Below are 27,845 nucleotides of genomic sequence, written 5' to 3'. Positions count from 1 at the left end.
AGGAACTTAAATCAACATAAAACATAAGGACACAGACACGCATGCAACGCGGCCACGTGCGTCTCTCTCGAACTGGCGTCTCCAGCTGCCCAGAGTACTTCAGACTTTAATTTCCTTGCCCTAGCCCATAAAGTATTCCTTTCATGAATAAGATTGAAAGCTCCCCTGAGAACCATGGGTTATCCCTTTTATAACTCAAAATTTTCTAAAAGAAGCATGTTCGTCCAAGACCCCATGAACAAATTTTGAAAATAACTGCTAATTCAACATCTAGTATCAAAGAGATATTTCTCTATTCAACTGAGGGCAGATCATTAAGAAGACCCTGGTCTTTTAATTTTTTAGTGTTACATTTAAATATAAAACGAGGCTTCATTTTTGTGACACCAGTATCCAGTAGCTATAATACAATGGTCACTCAGATCCTTTGAAAAAGACCTGTAAGAGTATGCTTGTGTGGGGTGTTTGTCAAGATAAACCTATAAGGGTTTATTTTACAGGGCCTTTAGAATTTGGATGTGTTGGATAGGTAATGATTTGTGTGAAATTCATCGTATTACATAAAGCTTTAAATTCATCTGATGCTAAGGTGAGCCAATCCCAATTCAGGTCTCTAACAATTAATGTTTCACCTTGAGGAAGTTTAGAAAATGCATTAGTGGTAGAGATCAAAGACACCTTAACAACTGAAGGGGGTCTGTAACAACCTAAAACAGACAGACTACATTCCTTCGAAACTGTAACTTTTAACAAAAGTAATTCAAACTGTTATGAAACAGATTTCGCTTTCAAACTTTGGTAGGATACTTATTTTTAGCATAAATGTATTCAACAGTGTTTCAGAAATTAATATAACATCAGTGTCGGTTGTCTGCACCCAAATTCGAACCATATCCATTTCTAGTAAAAGACTACGTGCATTCAAATGAATGAAGCCAAGCCCAGACCTTGTCTTAAAATCAGACGGTGTTTGTCCGTTGTGTAAAATCTTTACATGCAACTGAAGATAAACCTTTTACATGATCAGAAGAATTTAATATATAATTACCAGTTATAATAAAGTGATGCTTTAATACATACAAACACATTATGTTAACAGGCAATGAGAACGAGTCAAACAGAACCTGCAAACGTTTAAACAGTACGTTTGAAAAAGAGGAATTCCAGTTAGATTTTGTAAACTGCAGCAAAGACATTTGAAAATGTTACAAGCTAAATAATTAATGTTTGCCAAGTTTATGATCATGGTGTTTCACCTCAGCAAACAAAAAGTAGAGTAACAGCAGAAATATAGATCGCATCTTGCCAAGGCCAGCTCTTAAATTAGTTGCAAATGCAATACAATTTATACATTATTGGGATGATCAAGTCAGTGCAACACCAGGGATTGTAATGATCTGTAGACAGATAAAAAATTGCCCAGGGAGCACTTTTAGATGTTCTTCATGTGATGTCATGTGGCCTTATACAGCAGGGTTCTGAGACTTTACTGACTGCTGAAGAGGAGGCCATCAAGACAGACAAGGAGGAAACAATCAAGGTAAAAGCATGACTTTATGTATGCCATCTGCTCCTACATTAGTGTGCCATGTATCTCTGTTTGATGATGATAGGGGATGGGAATGACTGCTGGTGTGTTTGTGTCTGTGCTAGGGGCATCAGTTTGAGTTTTATGAAGACTGGGGTGAAGCTCTTGTTAATAAAAGTAGCCCAGTGCTGTGTGTGCTGGACATTGAGGGCAGTAACATCACTGTGCTGGAAGGAATACCCACCAACATTTCACCTGGACAGGTGTGTTTGGAAGTGTCAAATATGTTCTGTGAGGTAAATGATACAAATCACAATACTAAAACTCTTGTCTACAGGCGTTCTGGGCACCCAGTGACACAGGTCTGGTGTTCTTAGGCTGGTGGCATGAGCCGTTCCGACTGGGGCTGAAATACTGTCCTAACAGAAGGTTAGTGTAATATATCTAGCTAAATGAAATAACCACGTGAAATCTGTAGGTCTTTTTGTTGCTTAAAGGAATAGTTCACTGAAAATGTCATCTTGTACTCTACCTCACCTTTCTAACCCCTATGACTTTCTTTTGTGGAACACTTTTTATACAATAAAGGCTCAATGTGATCACGGGCTGCCAAGCTCCAAAAATAACAAAGGCATAATAAATGTGGCAGATGCGACTAATGCACTTTATTCCAAGCGTTCTACTGCCATATGATGAATCAGACTGATCTCATTGTGAATTCAGCAACAGTAGGTCGAAAGTTGTTCAGCTAATATCTGTCTGTGCTTTTCCAAAATTTGAACCACTGCCTCCAGTGGGTGAAATGGGGTGTGTTTTTGAACATATGAGCACATGTGAGCCCTAGGGTGCCAAAAGTGAGTTACAAAGAGTTGTTTGTAAATTATGAATACAAGAAAAAAGGAATGTATATTTTATTAACTCTACCCCCAAATCCCAACCCTAACACCTTGTGCTAACCAGACGCGATTCGATTTCAGCAACGCGCAATCGGTCTGTCCACTGAAGAGAGCGAGACCTCAAGCGCAACATTCAGGGGTGGACTGGGAAGAGAAATCGGCCCAGGATTTTACATAGAAACTGGGCCAAAAGTTGTTCTTTTAGTTGTTGAGCATATCGCTGCCCCCTTCAGCATATTGCGGCGCCATTTTGTGGCCCGTTCTGCATAACGCTGCAGCTCATTTCAGCTTATCGTGGCCCGTTTCATGTCCAGTCCGCCCCTGATTGTCCCCAAAGTGTGTCGGCCCACCAGGAAAATGCCCGGTATACCAGATTACCAATCCAGACCTGACAACATTCGGTAGGTGTTTGACACCCTCGGACAAAATCAAATTGTTGTGATCCGGGCTAGTGAGATGCCGACTTTAATATACTGCAATTAGAATAATTTTATGGAGACAAAAACTCCATATTAATATTAATTGCATATTAACCCAAAGACTAATATGGAGAAGATACCTTTTATCACGTGACGCTGCGCCACATCACGTGTGGTTAGGACACAGTGTTACTGTCAGTGGAGTAATGATATAGTCCTAGAGGGGAAATGCAACAGGAAGTAAAGTCGCACCTAACTATAAGTCGCACCGGGTCAAAATCGTGTTGTTGAGAGAGAGAAAAAACCCACATAAGTCACATCTCTGTATTAATCGCACTGTTAAAATATTGCATACGTCAGGCACTAGGACCCGGGAGCAGCCGCCAGACTTCCTTTTGAGTGATCCAGATGTCAAACGTGCTCCGTGAAGATTACAGTACCTCTGAAACTACACATATCTTATGTGTTTTTGAGCTTGTTTTAAATGTGTAACAGATTCTCATTTTCTTTTTATGTTCCATGAAAGAAACACAACAAGTAAGCCACATCTGTTTATAACATCTGTAACTCTATGCTGTTCACAAATAAAAAGCTTTTAGTCTGTGTGTTAAACTATATGCCTGTTGTATTCTATTCATTCATTAACTTTAGCAACTGTGGATATTTGCATCCCTCTTGGCAGTGTATTAAAGAGGCCCTAATATGCTTTTTGTGATTTTAACTTTATTGTGTAACATAGCTTTTTGTGCAAGTAAAAGCTCTGCTATGTTACAAAGCACAAAGTCCACGCAAAAGGCAGTTATTTTCTCCCACAGACGACACTGCTCAAGAACTACCTGAAACGGCTGGATTGTAGTCCAGCCATTTCTTCTGTAAAGTTTCTACGTCACAATGTAACACATTTGCATAATGCCTGCATCAGGGCTACTTTGACCCACCCTCAAACATACGGAGTTAAAGCATAGGCCAGGATGAGTTGGGTTAGTGTTGTCCCCATGTCAAGGATACACTGTTTTCTTTACTGCGAAAGCAAAACCTCTTGTTTGGACTTCCAAAGGAAGACAAATTGAAGTGTTGTCGTGGAAAATCGCGATGAATCTCTCTTAAGTTGTAAGAAAACTCTCGGAGTCTTGAGTTCCAGATGCCAAAGTTGTAGTTTATTGAACACCAACAAACATGAGACCGGTCAGCTGTCCGTTCTGACTCTCTAAGTCCAAAACCTCCTCGTCTATACAGTTTGTTATCTGGCATTACCTCATTTCTGTGCCCATTCGTTATTTTTGTAACCAATTGATACTATTTGCAACCATTATCTCACAGAGCCTTTTGATATCTTTTTACTGGTAGAAACTTGGCTTTAGTCTATCTTCAAGGTCCTTAGCCTCATTATTTTGTTACAGCTGGGTGCTCTTTGTGGCCTCTGCAGCATCAACGCTTTTAGTAACCTCATATTCTCTCTCCTGGGTCACACAAAGGCCAGGAAACTCATATAAGTTGAGGGCAGTGGTGGCTCAGTGGTTGAGGCTCAGGGTTACTGACCAGAAGGTTGGGGGTTCAAGCCCCAGCACCACTAAGATTGCCACTGTTGGGCCCTTGAGCAAGGCCCTTAACTCCAGGTTGCTCCGGGGGGATTGTCTCTGTAATAAGTGCACTGTAAGTCGCTTTGGATAAAAGCGTCTGCCAAATGCATAAATGTTAAATGTTAAATGTTAATATAAGTACTTTATATAAAAACATACTAGAATATTGAAAAATATACTATAGTATCAGTGGTCCAAATTTATTTTTAACACTATTCTTCAGCAGTGCAACCACAACCAATTCCGAATTTTCATGTCGGATGCCCCTGAAAGATGGTGCAGTTCCCACTTTGTTGGGACAATCTGGTGCTTCAGAATCATAAACCTGTAAGTATGATTATTTGTAAATGTATCTGCTACCAAGAGTTCAAATGCAGAGTTTTGTGCTGTAGCTACGTGTACATCCAGTGCACAGCTGAAGGTTGCTAGCTAATGTGATTGTTTTGAAATAGATTTGCTAATCAGCTGCAGGCCCACTTTTACCTACAATTGTGTAGAATTAAGCAGATTGTTTGGCGTTCTTCCTATCATGAATAGTGATCAATTGTGGAGATGGATTTATTTTTACAAACATTCATTTTACATCTGCAATCCATTGTAGTGCTCGGCTAAATTGCTATATAATGTTATTGTTTTGGTAAGGGTTTACTATTCAGCTGTGGGCTGAGTTTTACCTAAAACTGTGTAACAAAATAGTCGATCTCAAGAGTCTTGTATAATTATATAATTACAAGCTGTAATGTAATGGCCGCTACCCACTGTAGTCCACGGATAACTTGCTCACTATCCGGGAGTAAGCCTCTGTTCTCCATTCATATGTTTAGCTACACCCATTCCATGACTAACTTAGATGTACTTCAAGTCTTTTACTTGAAGCTTTGTTAGGTTCACAATAATCAGCAGTGTACTTGTAAGAAAGCTACTAAATAAAAACTTTCCATTGTCCTGCTCAAGTCATGCATGCAAAGTTGGTTCGTGTCGATCAGCTTGTTCTACCAAACTTTCATTATTTCATTTACTATCGGACTCTTGATCGAACTGATACAGCAAAGACCGATGCCACTGTTACAGTATTGTTTTCACCATAGTTACAGTATTGTTTACAGCTGCTCAGGATGGCTCTGGAGCTAAAACTCTGTTATGGTAAGGTGCGTTACATTGTTGACACACGCTCTACACAATTGACCAGTCACAACCCCTCACTTTCCTTTCAAACCCACATAAACCATCTCCAGTCAAAGATCAAGTCCAGGATCGGGTTTCTATTTCGAAATAAAGCTTCATTTACTCTTCCTGCAAAACAGGCCCTTGTGAAAATGACCATCATCCCAATGCTTGACTTTAGTGATGTTGTCTACAGAACTGCTTCTAATTCTTTACTCAAGAAATTGGACGTTGTTTACCACAGTGCTATTCGCTTTATTACTAAAGCCCCATATAATACCCACCACTGCACTCTTTACTCACTAGTTGGATGGCCTTCGTTACACAATCGGCACCTAAATCACTGGTATCAATTAATTTACAAGTCCACACTAGGCAAAACACCATCTTACCTAAGTACTTTAATAACCATATCAGTGCCTGTATTTAACCTGCGTTCGAGTAAATATATCTCTTTAGACTCTACGAAAGCCCGCACCTCTCTTGGCCGCTCTTCTTTTAAATTTTCTGCTGCAAATGATTGGAACACTTTACAAAAGTCTCTCAAATTAGAATCCACTGTTTCGATCGCTACTTTTAAAGTTTTACTGTCAAATTTATTGACGGACCACTGTACATGTTGATGTTGATGCTCTTTGCGAACAAAGACTTATGTATTTTTGCACATATTCAACTAAATGGCTGTCACTGCATTTATTTGCACATTATCAATTTACCTATGTTGGACTGCACTATTATCCGACTGCTATTTCTTTTGCACTGCCATTTTACATTTTTTTTAAACTATCAAGTCTTTCAATTTCTATTCTTATATATTGTCCAGTACTTTTTAACTGAATCTGAATGTTTTCTATACAATTTCTGTGTAATTGTATGTTGGTATGGCATGTGTAACTTTGTCGCCTTGTACCCTGCGCCTTATCTTGGCCAGGTCGCAGTTGCAAATGAGAACCTGTTCTCAACCGATTAACCTGGTTAAATAAAGGTAAAATAAAAAAAAAAAATAAAACAGACTATGCCAGCTGACCAATCAGAGCATACTGGGCTTTTCGGAAAGGGGAGCTTTAAAGAGACAGGAGGTAAATCAGAACATTTTGGCCAGAGTATGAAGAGCTGGGAAAGAAATGTACAGTATGAGAAAAATAATTATAGTATGCAAACCTATTCTAGTAGACCCTCGGAAAGAAAATTATGAACCTATAAATTAGCATAATATGAGCTCTTTAATTATTGCGATCATTGATGTAGGACCCTATTTTAAGAGCACTTGCATTAAGGGCAACACTATGCCATAAGTTGTAAGCATAAAGTCAGTGGACATGGCCATGGTATTCATGTTATTAAGTCTAGACGCAAGTAGGTTGTAATGTATGCAATGAATTAGAAGAATTTAAAATTACATTCTTGTGTGCTTTAAAATGCATCCTTGATGATTGTCGAGCATATTTCTATGATAGTAACATGCTCTTTTTATACACATGGAAAATGTGATTCTCCTCAGAATTTGGATGTAGGCTCCGTTAAATTACAGAGAAAGCAAGTATTATTAATCATTTTCATCTACTGACACACAAATCATGGCTAGTATTAACAGTGATTTTATCGGCACACACTTCACTTCTATCAGTAGATTTTGATAAATTAATTTATTGAATCATAAAAATAAACCAAAAATATGTCTAAATTGAAATTACACTTCAAACTAAATTAATATATAATAAAAATAAAGAAGTGGTCAAAAAACAGCATATCAATTCCAAACATTTTACTCTCCAACTTCTTCCACCGGCCCATTTTGCAGTGACTTAAAAATTAGACCATACAAATTAGACCATAAATACAATAATTGAAAAGTAAACCATGACCTATAGATAGTTTAACACAAATCTCATACATTTGTATTTCATATAAAACTCTGATTGTTGGCGATATAATTTGATGTTCCACTATATTTTCAGAGTTTGGACATTAACTTTATTACCACTTGCTGTAAACTGTAAAATGCAGGAACTGAGTTTAAACTTTGCGCTAAGTGAAGACATGGTTCCCCTTCTGTCACTCACTCGACATTGTGTCGAATGAAGTGACACAAGGGGGTCTTCCTGGGACACCAAACGTAACTCTGAACCTGAGAAAAGCCCAATGTCAAGTTGGCAGACAGAATTTGCAGCCGAGCTGAGCGGTTGTGCAACACCAAGCTGAGTTCACCACTGTTCCACTCACCACTACTGGCGATAAGCACTGCTGTTGGATCTACGGCGTGTTTTCAGATGGCGTTCTCTCTCTCTGCATGCTGTGCAGTCCACACCCCTGGGTGCTTCGACGGCACTTTCATTGTCTGAAAGAGTGTTTCTCCTCCTAAAAAGAGTTTATTTTCTGTAAAAGAGTTTGAGTTCCCACTCATAAAAGAGCAATACACAGCAGGCGTTGAACGTCCTTTTCAGGACGTGTCTTTTTAAAGATGTCTTTCTGCCTCTGTTTAGTTCCTGGATGCGGTTGATTTCTCTCCACTTCTGACGGTCACAAAAGCTGCCTCACGTGCCTGGGCTGCGATCACACACAGGCAGCGTTTTATTAATGGTTCATGTTTTCAGTGCGAGAACATAGCCATGGCAACATTGCAGTTGCGGCTTTGTTTTCTCATGAGAGAAAGCCACTTCAGCCGCCCCCCGCGTCGTTTCTTCTTCCCACGGGATTGAGGATGACCCTGCTGGCGATGAAGACGATTTGGGGATGACGACAGGCTTGGTTTCACCGGGTAAATCCCCACGAACCAACCGCCCCACAGCACGCTTGCTTGCTTCCGTCCGAGCTCGGGATGAGTGCGGCTCGCCTCTGAGCCCATGGAATTGGATGACGACATCGCCGCTGCATCGGAGAGCGTCACAGCGGCGTCTGATGCTGATGACTCGTCTGGGCTGCCACCTTCGGGTCTGCTTGCCCAGTCTGAACCTCCCAGTTCTGTTCTTCCCTGAAGTGCATGTCAAGCTGACGCGGTCATGGAGGGCACCTTTTACTGCCCGGAATCGACCCCTCCGCTCGTCCGCTCTCACTACCCTGGATGGCGGGTGGCACTGTACACTGATGTCCACCAGGTGGACAGAGCGGTTGCGATCCACTTGTTTCCCGAGAACGCCGCCACCTGGCGGGACCGCCCGATACTCCCCTCCAGAGCCTGTAGAAACACGTCATCACTGACCTCGGAAGTCTACAGCGCCACCGGACAGGCTGCCTCCACCCTGCATGCCATGGCTCTCCTGCAAGTTCACAACGCCAAGGTGCTCAAAGATCTGCACCTTTGTAGTTCCGACCCGATGTGCTGCAGGAACAGCGCAGGCACTCGGGCGGGCAATGGCCACCCTCGTGGTCCAGGAGCGTCACCTCTGGCTGAACATGGTCAAGATGCACAACGTTGACAAGGCACGCTTTCTCAACGCCCTCGTCTCCCAGCTTGGCCTCTTCGGCGACACTGTCGACTACTTCACCCAGCAGTTTTCGGAAGTGAAGAAGCAGATGGCACATCTTGCCACGGTGCCGCCAAACAAGCGCGCCCCGCCTGCTCGCCGAGAGCATCCCCCTGCGGCTAAACAACAGGTAGCTGCGTACGCGACACTGGCATAAAGTACTTCGTAAAGACAAAATATTCTGAATTTTCAACTTCAAAATGCTTCTACCATCTCTATGACTGATGTTTTCATCTGTTTTGGTATGTGTGTCCAGCCGACATCAGTTACGTATAAATTATGTGACTTATAGTCGTTTTGGACTATAAGTCGCAGGGCGTTTCAGATGATGAACAAATATGTGTGTTATATTCTAAAAGCAGTCGAACCAAGTGTAAGGGCGCATTCACAATGGCATGTGGGCCGGGAATCGAACAGCCGACCCGCTCTACCACCCGAGCCACAGCCACCCCTATTATAGGTTAGAAATATAGGTTATAATAGGAGATATCAGTGGCGATAACTTCACCTTGGACACAAGCGTGAGTAAGCGTGCAGAGTAAACAAAGATGCAGATAAATTCCTTGCAATTAGCTGTCTCCTCAAAAAATGCAGTTTGCAAGCAGCAGCAATCCGCCTTCCTCTGAACATCTGATGAGTTATGGTATGAAGCGCACATATACGCAGTTGTCGTTCACTCTGCTGTGCATAATGGCACCAAAAATCCAAGTATGATGAGTCGCGTTGTGTTCACCATGCGTGTTTGTGATGACGTAAAATGAATGCAAATGGACCAGGGTTCCATAGAATCAAGTGAGTGTGAAACCAGACCAACGCTGCGGGGGGCACCGGGAACAATCACACTCTGAATCGGACCGCAGCAAACGTGCCCAGTGGAGTCTCTTGTACCATTCGATATGCCATTTAAAAAAAAAAAAATAAAATATATATATATATATATATATATATATATATATATATTTTAGCTATTTATTGCTAAACTGTGAGCTGTTAAACACAATGTACACTATGCTAGACAATAGTGCTAGTTTTTCATATTTACTGTGCTTATTCACATTTATAATTTTTTTCTTTCAAAGGCTTTATATGCCATTAGGAATAAAATAAGGTGCATTTGGAACTGTTCTAAGACAAGTGCAGTCAGACAGCACTCTGGATGTTAGTTCATTCACTAAATAGGTAGCAAGGACACTAGGGAGTATCTTGTAGATTTCCTATGTCGCTAAGTGCATTCACTCTAAATCTGACCTAAAGTTCAGTTTCAGGCTGCAGATGTCTGTCAAACAGTTTGGACCACATGTTTGACAGACATGGGACAATGGTGATAAGTACGTAGATTCAAAATGTATAATGTATAATTTTATTTTTACATGTTTAGCAGTGATTGGATAATGCTGGACATTACTTTGAATCAGAATGTTAATTCTGATTCAAATGTTAATTTCTGATTAGTAAAATGCTTCAGTACTTCCTATCACTTGTTTGTTTGACAGTAGAGCATTGAGATTTTATTGCCAAAGTAGAATTTTTTTTTTTTTTTTTTTTTTTTTTTACATAAAAGTAAAATCAAGATTTTCCCAATACATATTGTTCCAGTGCAGCTTTATTGTCTTTAACATGAATAACCAGCACTCCTGGAAATGTATTAACAATTTGAAAACAAAGATTTCACAGCTCAAATGTGGATATACATATTTAGGAGAACTATTTGTTCTAGAATTTTTTATTATCATTTGTATTGCATGTGTATTTGGTACTACTAGTTACAAATCAAAAAGGGAAATTGAAAATGCACACAGCAGTCCCGCTCTGGTCTCTGGAGGAAATGAGAGGCAGTTCAGCTATCCTAACTCTGAAGCATACATATCGAGGAAAGCTCGGTTGACGCACTTAAGCTCCAGAGATATGGTAGGATATAGCAGAGTGATTCTATGAAACGTTACACCACACTTACACAAAAGAGAGGCTTCAAATGAGAAGTATATATAGCATGTATAAAGCACCGAACACGAGTGGAATGTCAATAAATTTGTTTCAACAAACACAAAAGCAGTGTTTATCCTGCTTTGAAACTTTTTGCCGGCCACCCAGATAAAAATGTTATTTTTAAAAACCTGCTTTTGTGAGTCATGACAGAAAGTAAGTCCTACTGGTATGGATCATGGGTGAGTAAAGGGGGTCGCACACCGGACTCGTCTGGTGCACAACATGGTGTGTTCAAAAATTTGAAACAATAGTTTCTATGAATGTACGCACTCTACCGCCACGTTTATTATCTTTCGTGTCTGTCGGCTTCTCCCAACCACGACTCCGGAGTCTGCTAAAATTTCTGCTGCACCACAGAGTGCAACTCGCATAGTTTTCCATTAAAGTTTACTCAATCATCATCAAAGGACATAGACTTAATCCATTACTGGATAATATGTTGTGAGTATCTTTCATATAGCCTACACAATTTTCAGTTACAACTGTCTTTTTGTGGTTTGATTGATTGAATGAAACCTATTCAAGGCTACATAAAGAGAAATTGCATAGTAAATGTCAACATTAGTTTGCACAGTTATACCAGTTTACACTAACCTGCAAAACTCATCAATGTCACTTTCATTCTTGAAGACATGCAGAATCCTTCATAACGTTTGTGTGTATATCACAACTTTGGACTGCCATCTGCATCGCATCGAAGTGTCCTCTCCTAGCTGTGACTCGATGTGGCGTGCGCTTCTCATCCGGTGTGTGACCACCTTATGGGATGAATTTTTATCTTGAACTATTCCTTTAAATGACTGTTTCATAAATGCTATCATAAATCATCCAGTGTGCTGACAGCTGTATCATTTGTACAGGTCATCTTTGTTTTATGTGGATCTGGCAAGTGGTAAATGTGGTAAGCTGTCACATGCTCCACCTCAAATCCTGCATTGAACAGACCAGAATATGAGCTTTATAACCTGTTTGTGTGTTCTGTGTGTCTCAGAGAAGTTATCATCTGACTCAAGCGCAGTCTCCTCTCCTCGGCTCAGTCCTGACCTCTGTCGGATTGTTTATCTGGAGTGTAGCGTCTTCGGTCCACATCAGCAGTGCAGCCGCCTTTGTATGGTTTGTATTTGGGTGTATGTGTGAATTGGTGCAGAAGAGCAGCCAACAACTGTCCACCATACATGGGAACTCCTTTTGCACTGTTTGCACAGGATACACCTTGTGCAGATGCATCAGAGTATGCCCTTAGAATCCAAAGCTGGAATCTAGAAAAGTAGAAACTTTTTATTTGGTCTTTCATTTTGGTCACTGCATAATTCCAGAACGTCCATCCCAGATTTGATGTCTTTACTATTATTCTAAAATGTGTAAAATGGTATTAATAAAGAATGAGTAGGTATGTCCAAACTTTTGACAGGTATTGTGTGTGCATATTTATTACTGTGATATCTATCCTTTTGTACCATCACTCAGACATAGCTGTGTCTGTGTGTTGTTGTGGTTTTGGTTGCAGTATGACTGGTACACCAAGCAGACGAGTGTCGTGGTTGATGTGGTGCACAGAGCAAGAGAGGGTATGTGTGTGCTTTATTATTCTTTGATTATTTGTAAAGAGGCAGTACATTTGTTTTTTTAAGGTGAAGAACGGTGGCCTGTTAAAATTGATTGTGTATGTTTGCGTGCATGTGTCAGATGGCTTCTGTGGTATCTACAGCTCAATGCTGCCTCATCGCTGTTGGTCGGCTGACAGTCAGCGAGTTCTCATATCTAGCGCTCAGAGGAGTAGTAAGGTAACGTATCATGCTAGATTAACAGTAATTCAGACACATCTGGAAATATTTTGGATCATGTAATATTTTTATACGTGCACATACACTCATAGACTAAAACGAAAAAGACATTGTTAACTGTACCTAAATAATAGGTTTCTTTTTGCGTTGTTAACTTTGATGGCCCATTGAGACGTGGACTTTTAAATGGGACACATATCAGGCTGCACGCTATACAGTCCTGATGCTGATATTATATGTTTGATTCTACAGTAATATTAAATATAGACATTATTAGAGGCAACACCAATATCAACATCCTTTCCTAGAATTCGCTTACACACGTAGAGCCTTTTATCAGAAAATTAACTGCAATTATCTGTGAACACATAACCAGTAAATTTACCTCTGGCTATTCCCTGAATGAGAAGTTGTGACATGACATGATAAGTTCAGTAAGGATTCGTAAGATTTGGTTTTGAATCGTAAGATTAAGGGTTTGTGCATGGATGTGCTGACTGAAGATGAGTCAGATAAATTGGTCAGATAGTGAAATTATTTCATTTAATCTGAGGATATAAAAAAATTGTTGATATTTTAGAGCTGATTAAAGAGGAAATTGCTCCACAACTCAAATCTGAAGTCATATGGTGAGAACTCAACTGCAAGCTACCACAACACTGGACAACGAAAGAATGGAGATGGCAAACAAGTGCTCAAAGTGAAGATAAACATATAACACCATTCACCTCCAGCTCACCTCACAGTCTCTGTCTTCTATCTAGACCACACCCAAATGTGCTCTGCCCATTTCTTTTGAAACTTGGAACAGAAAAGAAGAAGCAGCATCAACAGCAGCACTTCCATACATCCATGTTTTTTTTACATCTGTCATGCATCTCCTAAAATGGGGGCATGTTTCCATGTGAGTTTGTGATCGGATCGGATTGACAGCCAGTCATTTAGTGTGTGCCAAATTTTTGTCTATAGCCATTTACATAGTTAGCAAGTTTGTGATACCTAATATTTTTAGATTCTGTTCAGTGTGGTGTAGTTTAATCCAGTCTAAAAGCACTTCGCTTCATCTGAGCTGACTGATAAAATGACCCACTATATCTCCGTGTTTAATGGCATTTTGGTGCTAATGTGCGAATGGCAGATTTGGTACATTTATTAGTGTAGGCAATCCAACAATTTTACTGTAATATACCAGATTCATGTGTGAAAGTGGCTAAGAGATGTGTTTGTACAAGGAATTAGGTACCCTGGACTCAAGTTAACAAGAAACAGCTTCACAACCCATATTACACATTTCTCAGTCCATGTGATCAGTCCAGGTAACTGATCACATCAGCCTTAAAGGAGTATTCTGGGTTCAAGTTAAGCGCAATCGACAGCATTTGTGGTATAAAGTTGATTACCTCAAACTTTATACCACGTCCCTCCTTTTCTTAAAACAAAGCAAAAATATGGGATGCAGTGAGGCACTTAAAATAAATGGGGGGGGGGGGGGGGGCAATATTTGGAGAGTTTAAAGTCAGAAATGCAAAGCTTATAATTTTATTAAAGCACTTACATTAATTCTTCTGTTAACTACTTGAGCTGTAAAGTAGTTTAAATTGTAATTTTAGTCATTTTAGGGTTTGTAAGTTGACATTACATCGGCATGGCAACAAAGTTGTCAAATTGGCTATAACTTTACAAAGAAAAGGTCAGTAAGCGATTTTTTTATAAAGTGAGTATTTTAATTAAACACTAAATAGAAAATTGTCCCCACTTCACTTATATTGTAATTCCTCATTTTAACCCAATTTTTTTATTATTATTATTTTTTTAAGTCAAAATAAATTTTTGTGGTCAAAAATGTTTGGTAATTTTGTGTATCACTCCCTGAAATCAGTGAAACCCATGACAGCATGACCCATTAACACACTGGCACACTAAACAGAAGCTGTGAATGTATTTTAAATGACTTAAATACCATACTTTAAATAACAGCAGGATGTTAAAGAATGGTATAATCTAAAACAAGTATTTCTGTTGTTTTGCTATACAAGTCTTTTTCTTATCTGGATCTAAACTTTGCTTTTGTAAATATTTGTAATGATTGCTAGTTTGAGTTAAAATTGGTCTTTGTGTGTGTTTCACAGGAACTTTTGGTTGTTGACACCTCAAGTGGTGGAGTCACTAGTCTCACCTCTAGTATGTAGACTACACTCTCTTAATCCTCTCATATAACGCCTGGCCCTTCTCTATGTGTCTAATGTCTCTGCGTGTATTGCTGTAGAATTACAGGAAGGAAGCTGGAGTTTGTTGAGTGTTCACAGAGATCTGATGGTGGTCAGCTGCTCTTCACCAAACTGCCCTCCAGACATGGTACTAAGCTCGCACATCACCATAATCAACAGTTGTTAATACTCTTGATATTTAATACAATCATACTCTATCATACTCCATTGCACTCCACTATACTCCATCATACTCTACAGCACTCCCCAATAACCATACCCCTCTGCACTCTACTATTATTCACCTGTAAACAGTTTAAATATTAAAAAAGAATGTCAAAGATCAGTGAAATTACTGGTTGCAACTGTAGTTGTCTACTGGTTTTGCTTCAGGACACAGATTTGTACACTGGACATTAAGTGGTGACCTACCACAATACCAAAGTTATTTATCATACACAAGTAAGCAGAAATGGCCTTATAATCAAATAATAACATGTTTTACAAGGGCTAAATAGGAAAATTTACTATTTTGTAAATTTATAAACAAATGAAATGTGTTTTACCAGTGTAACACATGGAGCAAACACTAAATATTATACATACTAAATACAAGGGCTAAATATTGTATCAGTCATATGTTTGGGCTTCATTCAGGAGTGGGTTTGGTTATTAGCAATACTTAATAATTATCGAAAATAATTATTAATTTTCCAATCAATAGAACATTGATTAGAATCAAAATGAGCTTATTAATCCTTTAAATCAACAATTATCAAATATAATTATTAATTATTAAAATCAATAGAACATTAGAATCAACATTAGCTCATTATCCTTCAAATCAACAATCATCAAAGATAATTATTAATGATTAAAATCAATAGAGCATTGATTAGAATCAACATTAGTTTATTAATCCTTCAAATCAACAATCATCAAAGATAACTATCAATTATTAAAATCAATAGAATATTCATAAGGATATAATATTGCCGGGGCACCCTGAAATCAGGGACTAATAACCAGACAGAATAGCAGCCTAATATAGGATTGTTCTCTTAGGAAATTTGACATCCAGAGAACATCGACATTCAGAAGGTAAACAATGAAGGCTTGAATCCGAGCACTGACATCCCCTGACAGCCATTGCACAGGTGCATGCAGAACAATACCAAAACGCTTCACTTTAAAGTATAACAAAATTTATTGTTGCAGTAATCTAAATTAATAATCAATACAATGCAGTCCATAAACTTCTGACATCCAACTGCAAACTAAACAGTAACATGATTAGATATGGTTACAGATAAGCCTATAATACATGAGCCTTCTCTCATAGGTAGGTGTGTGTGTGAAAAGGTGTGTGTGTGAAAGGAGAGAAGGAGTGCAGAAAATGGTGGGCGTGGCTCTCGTGGAGAGTACATAATGCAAGATTTCCAGCCAGAGAATGTGGCCGCTAATTTGGGCAGAGAGACTGGTTAATGGTGTCTGCCCATTTATCGCGTGTCTCTGCTGGTACAATGCTGGGACAAAGCTGGGCTCTATCGCCAAGTTATCTGTTTGCCAAATGTGTGTGCGGGTATGTTTGTGAGGGGTCAGGTGTGTGTGCAGTTTAGAGAGAACTGAGTTTAGCGATCATGGGAGGGACAGCAACCATTACTTTTATTTCTCAGAGATGCGGTGAATGGCTTGTAATCCATCCGCCGTGGTCGTTGCTTCTTTAATGGATAAACTCAGTGTGCCATTTCCTTGCTTTGACGGCGAGCGATACAGCGGCGGATTATCGGCGGGTTGGCGGAGATATCAGCAAAGTTGACTCGGTTGAAGAAGGAAGAGAAAACTTCTTCACTTCTGCTGGCAAAAGGATGAGATGCTGATTGCTCGGCAGTCTCCTTTGCAGATTGTATGGCCAAAGTTCAGGTATGTACGTTACTTCCTTGGTCAGCAAGACTACACCTGGGAGCAGCAAGGCTGCAAATACAGTGGATATAAAAAGTCTACACACCCCTGTTAAAATGCCAGGCTTTTGTGATGTAAAAGAATGAGACCAAGATAAATCATGTCAGAAATTTTTCCACTTTTAATGTGACCTATAATGTGAACAATTCACTTGAAAAACAAACTGAAATCTTTGTGGGGAAAAATCTTAATTAAAAAAAAAACTTACAATAACCTGGTTGCATAAGTGTACACACCCTCTTATAACTGGGGATGTGGCTGTGTTCAGAATTAACCAATCACATTCAAACTCATGTTCAATAGAAGTCATTACACACCTGCCATCATTTAAAGTGACTCTGATTAATCGCAAATAAAGTTCAGCTGATCTTGTAGGATTTTCCTGACATTTTCTTAGTTACATCTCAGAGCAAAAGCCATGGTCCGCAGAGAGCTTCCAAAGTATCAGAGGGATCTCATTGTTGAAAGATATCAGTCAGGAGAAGGTTACAAAAGAATTTCTGTAGTATTAGATATACCATGGAACACAGTGAAGACAGATGAGTGGAGAATCAAGTGGAGAAAATATGGCATAACAGAGACATTACCAAGAACTGGACGTCCCTCCAAAATTGACGAAAAGACGAGAAGAAAACTGGTCAAGGAGGCTTCCAAGAGGCCTACAGCAACATTAAAGGAACTACGGGAATTTCTGGCAAGTACTGGCTGTGTGCTACATGTGACAACATCTCCCGTATTCTTCATATGAATGGGCTATGGGGTAGGGTGGCAAGCGGAAGCCTTTTCTTACAAAGAAAAACATCCAAGCCCGGCTGAAGTTTGCAAAAACAAACATCAAGTCTCCCAAAAGAATGTGGGAAAATGTGTTACGGTCTGATGAACCAAGGTTGAACTTTTTGGCCATAAATCCAAAAGGTATGTTTGGCACAAATACAACAATGCACATCACCCAAAGAACACCATACCCACAGTGAAGCATGGTGGTGGCAGCATCATGCTTTGGGGCTGTTTTTCTTCAGCTGGAACCGGGGCCTTATTCAGGGTGGAGGGAATTATGAACGGTTCCAAATACCAGGCAATTTTTGCACAAAACCTTCAGGCGTCTGTTAGAAAGCTGAAGCTGAAGAGGAAGTTCACCTTTCAGCACAACAACAACCCAAAGCACACATCCAAATCCACAAAAGCATTGTTTCACCAGAAGAAGATTAACGTTTTGGACCTGAATCCAATTGAACATCTGTGGGGTGATCTGAAGAGGGCTGTGCACAGGAGATGTCCTCGCAATCTGACAGATTTGGAGCACTTTTGCAAAGAAGAGTGGGCAAATGTTGCCACGTCAAGATGTGCCATGCTAATAGATTCCTACCCAAAAAGACTGAGTGCAGTAATAAAATCAAAAGTTGCTTCAACAATGTATTAGTTTAAGCGTGTGCACACATATGCAACCAGGTTATTGTGAGTTTTCTATTTTTTATTTTTCCCCCTGAAAGATTTCAGTTTGTTTATCAATTGAATTGTTCACGTTATAGGTCACATTAAAGGTGGAAAAAGTTCTGACATGATTTATCTTTGTCTCATTCTTTTACATCACAATAACCTGGCATTTTAACAAAGGTGTGTAGACTTTTTATATCCACTGTAGATGCAGTGAATACTGTCGCTGTAAGTGAAGCTTAAGAAGAATATCTGGGGTTTTGTGCTCTTGATGACATCATGATTCAGGGACGTGTTTTATAGTGTGTTTCATCCAATGGGAGTTGAGAGTTTGAGCCTTCAGAATTTCACACCTAGGTATAAAGTTAGTAAGGCTTGATGGGATCTGTAGGCTGTTTGGACTCCCTTTGTTTGATTTTAGCACTGTTTTCATGTTATCATTCTTTGAGTGATCCTACAGGCCGCAGTCAGGCTTTATGATGGCCCAACATTACCCCTTTGTTCTGAAGAGTTGGTTGTTGTCCAGCATCTTTAGATTAACTGAAGGGCAGAACAATGTTTACTAAGTCCATACAGTTCACATAATTCACAGAGGCTTTATCGTCTGGGCAGAGACTGAGGCACATCTGGGCATAGAACTTCTAGCTAAGTCTAAAACTACATTCATCACACACAAAGACAAACATTCCATGTTATAGGTAGGCACAGCATTAACCATAATAGAATCCTTTGCTGTTCTTTGGTAATAACACAAAGTCATTATAGAACTTGAAAATGGATACCTTGACACTTTTGTTCAGGGGATTCGGCTCTTAGGCCGCAGTGGTTGCTTGGAAAAAACAATGAATGTCCTTTCTCTTGGTACACATGCTTACGGTGGGAAGTGGATAAGACCTGAATGTAACGGGTATTCTACTTTATAGCTCCACGGTAACAGGATTGTGGAGGCTGCACAACATCCCCTAGGCAATTTTTGCCGATGCCATCCATGTTTCCGTGCCAGCCTGGGGGTCCACCAGAGGCGATGGGAGGCATCCCTGAGCAGCTGCGCCCCACGGAGCCGTGGAAAAGGCCCCACCCGAAAAGCAGTTCAGCGTTCACCCACAGGGTGGCAACACCACATCCCACGGCAGGTGTATAGCAATGGGCGCTTTTTCCATTCACATACATTCTAGGTGGACACCCGGGTGGGTTAGGAAACACCCCCCTATGTTCCACAGATTGTGTATTTGTCCCCTTACCTGCTATTTGGGGGAAGAGCCTCCCAGTGTCAGGCTCTGATTGGCTGATGCCGGTGGTGTGTCCGGGAGGGGGTGGGGCCGTCCATAAACCGTATTTGTCCACTTACCAAGTATATTATGCCACTTCTTCCCTGTGGGGCCCCGGACCCCTAGTGTGTGTCCTGGAGGGGGTGGGACCATCCATAAACCGTATTTGTCCACTTACCAAGTATATTGCGCCACTTCATCCCAAGCGGTGTGTCCATGAGGGAGTGAGGTGTCCATAAACCAAGTATTTGTCCACTTACCAAGTATAATATGCCACTTTATCCCAAAACACAGGAAGATCCCACGTGCAATGTATTTAATGGCTGCCAAATACTAGGTTTATGGACATTTATTATTTACAATAAATATTATTGAATCACCTGTTTTGCACTCAGGGCATACAAATGAAAATATGTACAGTACTGTGCAAAAGTTTTTGGCACTTGTGAAAAATGTTTCATAGTTAGGATGTCTTTATTTATTACTTAATGTCATACAAAGTCCAGTAAACATAAAAAAGCTAAATCAATATTTGGCGTGGTCATCTTTGCATTTAAAACAGCAACAATTCTCCTAGGTACACCTGGACACAGTTTTTCTTGGTTGTTAACAGATAGGTTGTTCCACGCTTCTTGGATAATTCACCACAGTTCCATCTATTTAGACTGTCTCAAATGCTTCTGTCTCTTCATGCAATCTCAAACTGACACGATGTTCAGTGGGGGGCTTTGTAGGGGCCATTACATCTGTTGCAGGGCTCCATGTTCTTCTATTCTAATCTTTTCTTTTTGCCAAAGTAAGGTTTGGGAGTATAATACTTCTATTTAATATTGAAACACTAAAGCTGAAGATATATATAAACATCTTAAGACAAATTATATATATAACATGCATAAAACAGGACTGTCCACAAAGAATGTATGTGATACATACATTGTAGCAATGTACACAATGGCCACCAAATACTAGGTTTTTGGACATTCCATTTAAATGTATTTAATGAATATTTGTAATAAATATTATTGATTAAACCACCTGTTTAACACTCAGGGCATACAAATAAATATACATGACTTTTAAGTCTTAATGTAATAAATGAGTTTCCACGGACCATGTATTTGGAGCCATACATTGCAGCTGGGATCTTCGTGAATGACAAAAATTGCCTCTATTTCTTATATGAGGTTTAATATTACATATATAATGATCTTTTTGAATGTAGCCACTTTAAGGGTACTTATAAAACTCATTAGAAACATTTATGTAACTTAAATCTCATTAATATTTCCAATTTGCATACAAAAAAATTAGTGTCCATGAACCATGTATTTGTCGGTCTTTAAATACATTGCAGCTGGGACTTCCTTTGTGACAGAGCAAAAACACCCTTAAATGTGATGCAAACACCTAGGGGCTTTGAATGCTCTTGAATGCTATTGGAATTTTATTTCAGTTAGTGCTGGGCAAGTATTTTTTTTTAAATCTGGAAAAATAACTGTCACTTTTCACTCATAAGTTGGCCAGTTTAGCACTTACCAACTCATTCACACTTCAAACTTTGCATACTGTCTTGAAGGTATAGATTTCACTTGGAGGTTTCAGAGTGGTTTCCATAAACAGTATGGAAACTAATGGTATACATTGCACAACTGGATGTAGATCTGGCATTGTGTCCGTAGGTCCAACTAAGGCCTGGGATGCATAAAAGTATTTTTAATGATTTTCAATAGATCTCCCTGCCGGCCATAGGAATCAGTTATACAGCCTGCCCTGTAGACCCTTGTGCAGCAGTACATTTATCAGAGGCTTTAACACTAAATAAATCTAGGACGTTATTTGGGGGCTCCTAATGGCCTAATATCTTTAATTTCAAGGTCCTACGTCCTTTCCCCCCCTCTTTTCTGGACATCCCATTTGCCATTTAAACAAATGTAATTTTCATACTGGGTTTTTGACCATGTCCTTAAAGAGGTCAAATTTTGTATCAAAAGAGGTCAAAGGGTTGCAGAACTCTTAACACTGTCTGAGGACACCCCGATGAGACGCATATGTCAATTTTGGGACATTTTGAGCTTTTTGAGCACTGTCCACCAAACCAGTAATAAAATGGGATGTGCCCCTGTATCACACCCAAAAGTCCCAGAGACCCCAAATTTGATAGGGTGGCATTCCGAGGGGCCCTCGATAAGATACTAGGAGGCCAAATTATGACTTTCCGGTCGATGGTCAAAAATGCATTTAAAGGGCACTTAGCGGACGCCCACCTTGTTTTCCCGAAGCAAAGTCAAGTTAAAAAATTCTAATAAATTCCACAAAGGTCCGTAAAAGCCTTCTAAAGAAAAAAAACACTATTTGTCCCATTAGCCATCTAAATACCACTTTGGCATGCCTTTGCCTTCCGTGTGCCCTAGATGTCATACATCGACCTAATTTGTGTTGGGAAGCACCCTGGGGTCCCATATGCCCCCTATAAGTGTGTTTTTAGGCTTTCCTGACACAAATTATGATATTTAAAAAAACAAATTTAATCCATTTCCTCATGGGGCATTCCCCACTATGCCTGCCCAGAGTCCTTTAAAAGTGTTATCTGATGTTCGACCAAAACTTCACCGAAATTGGTAGCCCTCTCAGTGTGTCTTCAAGAGGCCCACGAGGGGTCCCTCTGTGAAATTTGTGGTCTCTGGAACCTCTGGGCATACTGCCTGGGTGCACCCCACATTCAATTTATTCCATTCATTTCTATAGGTGTTTCGTGAACACCCCTCAGAAAGCTCCAAATGATCTATCCATAGCTTCTCATGGGCCATTTAGACAGTGTGCAAAGTTTGAAGTCTGAATGAGTTTAATTGCTTAATTGGCTGACTTGAAAAGTGACAGTTATTTTTCTTGATCCTTTTCTTAAAGTATTTCCCAAACTCTGAGGGACACAGCTTTTCTAAGGGACCTACAATGAAGCATTTGATGCCCCCAGGTCTTAGCACCAAAGTTAAGGTTATTTTCACCAGGTCAAACAGGACGTGCCCACGTGCAATCTATTTCAAGACCGCCAAATAGGCAGTCTGTGGACAGATATTTTTCATGCAAAATCAACATTTTCAAGGGTTATGTAATTTTTTTTGGGAAACCCAAAACTCATCCTTATAACTATAAATGATCTGATGAATGTACTGGAGCATTTAGGACTCTCAGGCAGTCTGTGTCATAGGTGTCTATGAATGGCAGAAAGATCTATTGAAAATAATGAAAAATATTCTTTTGCATCCTAGGCCTTAGTCCTCTTAGTATGTCAATAAGGGGCACATGTCAGCATGTGACATTTCCGTAGGGCCTCACGGAGCAATGTTACAGTGCATCCCACGTACAGTTTATACCATTCATTTTCACTAGCGGCTTGGTGGACACCACTCCGAAAACTCCAGAGGACTCTAATTTGAAATCTTTAGCTTCTATGGCCTCTTAGTAAGTCTGCAAATTTTGAAGTCTGAATGGCTTTATGTGCTTAATTGGCTGACTTGTTAATGAAAAGTGATTTTTTTTTCTATAATAAACTCAGCAATAAAAGAAACAGTCCTTTTTCAGGACAATTGTACAGATCTTTTTTGTAAAGTGTTTAACGCCATGGAAATCTAGGCCCGCGGACGGGCCCTTAAATGTACAAAATAAAAGTATGCGATAAACAAAACAGCTGTGTGTTACATTGGTACACATGCCACATATCTTTGGAAAGCTACATTTCTTGATTTTCTATTGATATAAACCATTTTAAGATACAATCACAACAGCAGGTACAATCTATATCTTTGTCAGACCACCAACATATAAACAACCAATAACAAAATTTAGGCAACTCACCTATGATGCCTCATAGTTGTACACTGAGCCATAACTTCCCGACAAAAACGGTGTTGTTTCATTGTCAAATGTCCAAATGATCAAATCAAGTAAAATGTTTAGTCCAAATCACAGTATTACATCAATAAATATCCACAGACTCATGTTGCATCATTTCAAAGCACCTGGCAGCTGTGCCTAATCTTTCACATATTACCGGTAATAACTTCAGTTCAGATGTAAACATTTCCTATATCCGGTATCAAAATGGAAGCACGCACTCTGACCTTTCGATTGACACCTCATTTGACCCAATAGGAGCTTCCATGTCCTGTCCACAGCCTTCAATACCCAACCACCATCTATGTCGAGTGTAAGGGCATACCCACATTCCTTTGTTTACTGATCAAACCAATTACATTGAAGAGTGGAAATGACTGACGCATCGTATAGCCAATGAAATTCTGAAAACAGTGATATGCGGCTTTAGTGGAACGATTAGAGGACGGCTCTGTTGTGTGTGTGCGCAAAGTTTCCTCGAGTTTACCCACTGCTGTGCGCCTCCGCGCGTAAATGCATGCAGAGCTGCTTTGGAACTGTTTACACATTTGGCGATTTAAATATGGTGAAACGGACGCGAAAAACAGGATTTTCACCCCAGGATGTGATATAAGAAGGCATTCATTGTCAAAATTCTGAGTTTGGAGATGAAATTTCTGAAAACAATACAGATGATTCAGAGGCAGATGGAGAGATGAGACATGGCTCTGGACAAGTAAGTGTTTTCTTGTGTTTATAACATATATTACTGTATATTCCGCATAAATAAGCTTTAGTTTGAATAATGAATACACATTTTGTAATTACCCTTTGTCGTGTGTTTCCTCAGTGAGTGTTTGAACCGTTTGTGCGTGTTTTTAGTTCATTGTTTGTTTCAGATCTATTGACATGCTATATAGATGTTTTGTATATTTACTGTAAATATATATATATATATATATATAGTAAATAAATCAATAAATATAAGTTGAAAATAAGAATATATGTTGTGTTTGAGAGTCTATTTGTTACAATGTGGGGAGGTGGGGGAGGTGTAGGGCCATCTATTTGTTACAATGCTGAATTCATGGGGGAGGTGTAGGCCCATCTCTTTGTTCCATAGTACATTGGCAAAGTATACAGTATTTACAGTAAATATACATACAATAATACATTTTTACACACTCGAAAAGAAAAACTAATATATATATATATATATATATATATATATATATATATATATATATATATATATATATATATATATAGAATACAGAAAAGATGGAAAAGTTGTGTCTAGCTTTGTAAATTACATTTATTTATTATCCCCCACTCAGCAAGCGGCCACATAAAGTGGAGCAGCAGGACAGCACCTCATCAAGAGAGGAGGGCTTTCAGAGAGACCCTTGCTGAGGAGCATGGCAGAGTTGGGGTCTCAATCCACAGCCAGACCCGTATCTCCTGCTCCACGAAGAGCACATCACAGGCCGTTGCACATCACCAAATCTTGCACCGCTGGTCGTCTGAAGTGCAGGCAGTGTCATGCAAAGACACCAGTGAAGTACTCTCCTGTGTTGTGCCTATGTGCTTTGTACACAAATGTGACTGCTACAATGACTGGCATGTTGCTAGAAACATGTACAATTTTATAATGGTTTGTAAAATAAATACTTTATGTAAAAATTAATGTAAATAGTTTGTTGTGTATTTTTTATATAAACAAATTGTCCACCATAGCACTAGTTTTGACTCTTTTATATGCACAACATTTAGTTTCAAGAAGGGAAAAGGCACTCTAATGTGTTTATGCATCAGTTACTCTGTGTCAGCAAAACTAATAGTGGATCTGGATATGGAATATGATAGCTCTAAGTGTCATCTTTCATTAGAGCCCAAAATTATGACTGTACGTTGAAGCGTTCAAAAGTTGCAGCCTTTTTGTCCTAGGTTTCCAAAGTGTCCTTTTGGAGTATCCAAAAGGCACTTTTGTAAAACGCCTGGGTGTACCCTTAGAAAAACATGTGTAAAATATTCATTTTTTATGATATTGTTATAACATTTGAACCTGGACTAGGTAAGGATTCATGCTGTGATCCCATTGTGTTCTCAAGCTAATAGCTACAAGTTATAGTCATCTGCAGGCATCTGTATGCAAAAAAAATTTCAGGCGGAAAAAAAAAATTCTATTTCATTGTGTTCAAACTTCTATTACTCAAAATCAGTAGCACTTACAGTAATTCTGACTACTGGAGAAAAAACTTCAGAGTGTCCCCTTTCAAATGTGACCAAAACCATGCATGTACTCCAAACGGTTCAAGAACAGCTTTAAATTTACTTTGGGTATGCCTTGATTAGGCGTTTTAGGCTAATTTTACAGGATTGGGAAGAGGTTAAACAATGCTTTCCATGCTTGTTCAATAAACCATAAACAATTAATGAACATGCACCTGTGGAACAGTCGTTAAGACACTGTTGGAAACTCAGAAATGAAGACCAGGAGACTCGGAATACATCTTCAGCAGAATTCTTTATTGAGAATGTGCTGCATGGCGCTGCAGTCATCAAGTCTAACTAAGTGAGACTTACATTGTAGTTTTATAGACATTTTGGTAGGCAGTCCTTCAAGTGAAAACAAAGAACTCAGTTGATGTCCGTTAACAAAGTATGCTAAGGAAGTAAGCAGTTGTAGGAACCCTTCCCAAACCCTGGAGATTCACCAGCCCTTAATCCAGTCAGCTTAACTATATCATTCAGACTACTTAATTATCATAGAGATAAAAGCAGGTCCACACCTAAGCCATGTTATTTGCATTTGACTCAGACAATGAGGCACCAAGACCCAAAACATACCAAAGGTGTTAACTTCAGTAAGCCATTCTTGTTTGACTCACAAAAAGGTGAACAGGATCTGGCAGAGACCTCCATTTAGCAACTCTGTTTAACATTGTTATACAGCTGATGCTGTTGCTTCTCTAAAACTACCAAGTCTGATACACATATAATAAAAAACTTCTTAAACTAATTCTTAAATGTATATTCCCACAACACCAACAGCTTACAGACGGTAGGCAATAAAGGTCACAGTTATAAAAACAGGACACTAAAGAGACCTTTCAACTGACTCAGAAATACCCTGCTCATCTGCGTGAATGGATCTTAGGCATGCTGCATGGAGGCATGAGGACTGCAGATGTGACCAGGGCAATAAATTACAATGTCCATGCTGTGAGATGCCTAAGAATACGCCACAGGGAGACAGGAAGGACAGCTGATCATTCTTGCGGTGGCAGGCCACGTGTAACAACACCTGCACAGGATCGGTACATCCGAATATCACACCTGCAGGACAGGTACAGGATGACAGCAACAACTGCCTGAGTTACACCAGGAATGCACAATCCCTCCATCATTGCTCAGACTGTCCGCAGTAGTCTGAGAGAGGCTGGACTGAGGGCTTGTAGGCCTGTTGTAAGGCAGGTCCTTACCAGACATCACCAGCAACAATGTTGCCTATGGGCACAAACCCACCTTCGCTGGACCAGATAGGACTGGCAAAAAGTGCTCTTCACTGAGGATTCTTAGTTTTGTCTCACCAGGGGTGATGATTGGACTCGCTCAGACTACTCTGGAGTGGGATCGATTAGGAGTTGGAGGGTCCGTCATGGTCTGGGGCGGTGTGTCACAGGATCATTGGACTGAGCTTGTTGTCATTGCAGGCAATCTCAATGCTGTGCATTACAGGGAAGACATCCTCCTCACGGCTCATCCTGACATGACCCTCCAGTATGACAATGACACCAGCCATGCTGCTCGTTCTGTGCATGATTTCCTGCAAGGCAGGAATGTCAGTGTTCTGCCATGGCCAATGAAGAGCCTGGATCTCAATCCTGCCTTCTTCGACTTGAGAGGAGACAGGAGGGTAAAAACAACAACAAAAAAAACAGGCATGAGCCAATACGGAGCGAGAGAGAGAGAACAGAGAAACTCACTCACCGGTTCTCTGATATGCCATCACTTGGTCCTCGATCAAACCCTCTCAGGAGGACAATATCCGCTCCTCCCTGGGTGGACCGGAGTCAAATCTCCAACCCCCAGTGGACAGAAAACCCCTCAGCATTTCTGCCAGCACGTGGAGACACTCCTCCGCCCCTGGCAGCGGCTCTACCGTATCCAGGCGGTCGGCGTACTCCGTCACCTGCCGGATGGCCGTGGCGCTCCCCTGGGTGGACGGCAGGGTTGAGGACTCTACGATGGACATCCCTCCACCCTCCCGGGTTTCCAGT

General features: G+C 40.0%; 1 protein-coding gene across 1 annotated transcript in view; it reads left to right on the top strand.

Moving 5' to 3' along the window:
• Nucleotides 1–27,845, top strand: part of apeh (acylaminoacyl-peptide hydrolase) — a 159,994-nt gene that overhangs the window by 20,671 nt on the left and 111,478 nt on the right. The window contains exons 7-15 of the mRNA XM_052108107.1: nucleotides 1,472–1,540; nucleotides 1,654–1,791; nucleotides 1,866–1,957; nucleotides 11,898–11,938; nucleotides 12,029–12,150; nucleotides 12,545–12,605; nucleotides 12,724–12,821; nucleotides 14,951–15,002; nucleotides 15,088–15,176. Coding sequence (XP_051964067.1) covers nucleotides 1,472–1,540; nucleotides 1,654–1,791; nucleotides 1,866–1,957; nucleotides 11,898–11,938; nucleotides 12,029–12,150; nucleotides 12,545–12,605; nucleotides 12,724–12,821; nucleotides 14,951–15,002; nucleotides 15,088–15,176 — 762 coding nt within the window. The remainder of the gene's footprint in view (nucleotides 1–1,471; nucleotides 1,541–1,653; nucleotides 1,792–1,865; nucleotides 1,958–11,897; nucleotides 11,939–12,028; nucleotides 12,151–12,544; nucleotides 12,606–12,723; nucleotides 12,822–14,950; nucleotides 15,003–15,087; nucleotides 15,177–27,845) is intronic.

Source organism: Xyrauchen texanus, chromosome 37 (genome assembly GCF_025860055.1).
Source record: "Xyrauchen texanus isolate HMW12.3.18 chromosome 37, RBS_HiC_50CHRs, whole genome shotgun sequence".
Taxonomy (NCBI): Eukaryota; Metazoa; Chordata; class Actinopteri; order Cypriniformes; family Catostomidae; genus Xyrauchen; species Xyrauchen texanus.
The sequence above is the reverse complement of the archived record's forward strand: the minus strand, read 5'-3'. Positions and strand labels throughout refer to the sequence as shown.